The sequence below is a fragment of the Choristoneura fumiferana genome, chromosome 23 (genome assembly GCF_025370935.1).
Source record: "Choristoneura fumiferana chromosome 23, NRCan_CFum_1, whole genome shotgun sequence".
NCBI lineage: Eukaryota > Metazoa > Arthropoda > Insecta > Lepidoptera > Tortricidae > Choristoneura > Choristoneura fumiferana.
Genome location: NC_133494.1, coordinates 143167 through 147637, shown reverse-complemented (window position 1 = coordinate 147637; position 4471 = coordinate 143167). Strand labels below are relative to the sequence as shown.

Below are 4471 nucleotides of genomic sequence, written 5' to 3'. Positions count from 1 at the left end.
ATTTATCACGGCTTGCCATTGTTCTAGCAAATCACAGCCAATCAAACCATCAAAGTAGTCATGGAATTTATAAACGAATAATTTCAGCGGTTGATCACTATTAAATTCTGGAAAAGACGGGATCGTTATAGAGTAGTCATTGATTGTGGATGCATGTATGTTTGTCACAACAAATGGATCGTATTGTAGTGGATATTCGGTGTAAAATTGCTTGACAGCTTCGGGACTGATAAAAGATTTATTCGCGCCGGTATCAATAAGCAATTTTAAAGGTGGGTTCTGTATTTGTACATAGGGCAACTGTTGTTGATTTTGTGAATTAATTTCTATCCGGGTAAAGTTTTCGTAACATTCTTGCAAAATTTTGAGGATCTTGGGTCTCAGCTACGGTGTCCGGTTCCTGAACTTGAGTTATCTGTTCGACATCATCGGAAGGTACATATAACTCCGGGGATTGGTCGTAGTCATAGTCATAGTCAGCATAATAGTTGTTGTCAACGTAGCTTTCGTCAGAAAATAGGCATTCATGTAAATTTGTATTTGCATTGTTATTATTACGGTGTGGGTACTGATTCCAGTTTCTACTTGGGGCTAGAGTGCGGGCTACAGGATGACTAATACCGCTCATAGGTCTGGGGTAATTTTGATTCTGGTGGGGAAATATGGGTCTTTGGGGAATCTTAAACCCTGTGGACATGTTAGAACGAGGTAATGCTCGAAACATCTGCTGAGTCCTGGATGGGCCAGCCTGCTGTGGGTTAGTTTGAGGTCTAAAAAAATTAGTATTGTTATCAGGTCGCTGCTGCTGAAGATGCTGCGTGTTGTTATTGTATGGCCTCTGTGGAATGTTAGTGTTGAACTGTTGGAAAAATTGAGGTTTTTGCGCAATTTCGTAGTTTTTATTTTTGTTTTGTAAATACATTACATTGAGCTCTGCTTGTGCGTATTCGAGTGCTTGTTCCAGAGAACTAGGTTTCATACATCTAATGCGGGATCCTAAAGGTTCAGATAGGCCTCGTAAAAATGTTTGCAAAGCTAGATTCTTATATAACTCTCTTTTCGCTGATATGGTGGTTTCTACGGATTCGTGCAATTGAACGTAAGTTACTATGGTGCTCAGTAGGTGCTGACATTTTTCATAAAATACTTGGGGAGTATCACGACCTTGCGTCATCATAGACAAATCTGTATATAACGCAGTTTCATTTCTGCGGTCAGAGAAATTATTTATAAGTGATTCTCTAATCCCGGCCCAAGTGTCAGGAATGCCATTGGTGGCAAGGGTTCGCGCTGCGGAACCAGTTATTTTGTTTAAAATTCCATTTAATATGGATAAATTATTTAAATCATTCCCGGCACCTGGTTTCACATATGTCGTAATTATTTTATCACACAAATTAAGAAATCTAACCAAAACATTAGGATTACCATCGAACTCTGGTACTACTCTAAGGGCTTTAAAAATATCATCTATATCTACTTCTCCCATTTTCTCGTGTTCTGGTATACTACTTAAATTTCTAAAAGAATCGCTACGCGCGGTGCGCAGAACTTTTCGTTCGCACACCCGAGATCGGGCAGAAAGTGGGTGAAAAATTTTGGATATTGGGAAATACACAGGAATGCAACCAAACCCTATGTGTACTCACCACCACATTTCACGATGTCACTTTTCTTCCTCTTACTCAGGCGGCAAAATGGTCTCCTCGTCTGTGCTGCTCAGGTTCTTTGAAGAGCCAACGTGCACGTAGAACGTGATCAGGACGGATATCGATGTTAGATTTCGCGTACCGACTCGGCTCGACTCACGACTGCGCCAATTATGGAGGGGGCAGCAGCGGAGGAGATGAATTATAATTGCGGATTTAATAATAATAAAATTTAATGATAAAAGAATACAAGTTTTACTTAAACTATCACGAATGGTTTCGTGTTGTCCTATAGGACCCGATGTTAGGTGTCGAAAGGCCGCGAGTCACTGTGCACACTGGTTTTGTAATTAGTTCGAAACTGATTGCCTAATTCACTGTGTCGGCGACGTAGCGTGGTGACGTAGTGTCGTGACGTTGCGCCGTGACGTTGAGTTGTCGTACGAGGTGCTGACGCGATGACGTAGCGCTGTGTAGGGCCCGTGCCTAACACGTGTGAGTTGGCGTATTCGTGCAAATGTGAGTGCCCGGCATAACCATATTATGATTGAGAATTTAATTTCTTCTTAATTTTATTTAATCTTCTTCCAGAACCGCAGGTATTAATTATGTGATTTTTCTATTAGGTGAACAACACTATAATACTGCAGCGAAATATAACTCTGACGGCGCAAGTGGTAGCAACTCTCGAGACTGTCAAAAATCTCAAGGACATTGGTGTGAGAGAAGTAAGTAACCTTATTTTAAGGGTTCTATATCTCAGTTGGCAAAAACGGAACCCTAATAAACAATTTGTTGTCTTTTTATCTGTCCGTACGTCCCTCCGTTTTTGCAAGAGCCTTTTTATTTAAAGATATATTTTTTTCTATGAGGATGCACATCTATGACACAGTCTCTTGAATCGAAGCTTCGTTTAGATTCACTTATCTTAATATCTGTCGCGCTCAAGTATTTTTTTATAAAGCTTGTATTAAAAATAAAAGAGAATCCCAAAATAATATTTTTTAGAATCTGTGGATGCAGTTTTCCTTACCACTCACAGATTCATTAGAACAGATCCCTGTGTCCTGTATGGTTTTAAAGTTGCCCCTTTAACTCGTCCTGACTCATCTAAATCTAAATATTGGATGGCAGTACTGTGAAAAACTTATGGTTAAAATACTTTTTCGGCACGAACTTATTTTCTTAGTGATTATAAAGCTGCCTCTCCGTCCAGGGTCTATCAGCTCGAGTGGTGCAAGCCCAGCAGCGCGGCATCTCCTGGCTGGAGCGGAACCTCAAACTGCTGGAAGACTTCGGGGACCCGTACTCCATGGCTGTGGTGGCGTATGCATTGACCATGTCCAAGGCACCCAGCTCCGAACACGCGTATCGGCTGCTCAAGAAGTTCCAGAGGGCTGAAGGTGAGATCTTCTTCTTTCAGTGCCTCTTCAATCCTGAAGGTTGGCCGTTAGGTTTTTGTACTCGTCTGTATCAGCAGCCAGCCGAAACAGCTGTTCGACGGCAGCGATACCGGTCCACTCTCGGATGTTCCGCAGCCACGACTTTTCCTTCGCCCAGCGCGTCTCTTTCCGTCCACTTCATCATTATCAACTGCAACAGCATCTTCAGCATCTTGCGTCTTTTGATGATGGCATCAGGTCCTGAGACATATGAACGCGCTGAAGCACGGTGTCGTTTCTGACCTTTTGTGTCCAGCTAATGCGCAACATGCGTCGGTAACACCACATCTCAAATGCCTGTAAACGTCGTGGTGAATTTTTTTAGGCAGTCGGGGGAAAAAATGTTAATTAAGCGGCCATTTTGTAAACTATGTCCAGTGAAGGCATAGCGCGATCCGTACTAATACTATAAATACGAAAGTAACACACTGTATGCCCGTCTGTTACTTCTTCATGTTTGAATCGATTTAGATGAAATTTGGTATGGAGATAGTTTGGGGACCGAAGGACATTATGTAGGAAAGTTTTATCCCGCTAAACGAATTATTGGCAAACAGGAACAATTCGAAGGCAATCAGACACAAGCAGCCATGGGTGATGTGTTTTTTTATATTGTTATTTTTTAGCTTTTTTATAACCCATATTACTGAATAAACAAAAACTATGCAATACCTAGTAATAACAATTCGTTCATAAAACCTATTTTACCCTCCACTTAAATAAACTGCGGCTCGAGTTAAAACGACATCTTGGGTAAAAACACGCGTTTTATGCACGTGTTACACAATCTATTATTAAGGGGCTGGTTCACCATCCATTGATTAGTGTTAACTGACGGTTAAATGTGATGCCGTCTCTATTTGTTTTGTTCGAATAGACGGAGACGGCATCACATTTAACCGTCAGTTAACACTAATCAATGGATGGTGAAACAGCCCCTTAATATCCCATTGTACAGGCGGCCTAGTGTACTGGGGCAAGGAGCGCGTCCCCCCTCCCCCCTACAAGATGGAGAACCAGAAGCCGTTCCTGCTGCCGCGGCTGCCCTACAAGTACGACTCGTACAACATCGCGGCCACCGCCTACGCGCTGCTGGCCTGCATGGACCACCAGGACAACAATGAACCTATAGTCATGTGGCTGAATGCGCAGCGGCTTATGGACGGCGGCTGGGCTTCCACTCAGGTAACAAATAGCTAGTCAGTGGCGTGCACTGAGAGAAGGCAGTCTGTAATGTTCTATCTTATGTGAACATAGATTTAGGTATAGAAATTAAAGATAACTTATTTTACAACAAACTAATTTTATACACAAATGACTATTTAATTATTAAATTATCAATAGCAAATTTGTCATTTACTAAAATATTCAAATAAGATA

General features: G+C 41.7%; 1 protein-coding gene across 1 annotated transcript; it reads left to right on the top strand.

The window, feature by feature from the left end:
• The first annotated feature begins 1663 nt into the window (after window positions 1-1663).
• On the top strand, window positions 1664-4291 carry LOC141441163 (CD109 antigen-like). The gene is made up of 4 exons (XM_074105840.1): window positions 1664-1723; window positions 2276-2377; window positions 2866-3052; window positions 4050-4291. Exons 1-4 carry the CDS (start codon window positions 1664-1666, stop codon window positions 4289-4291), a joined length of 591 nt encoding a protein of 196 aa, XP_073961941.1.
• The last annotated feature ends 180 nt before the right edge of the window (window positions 4292-4471 follow it).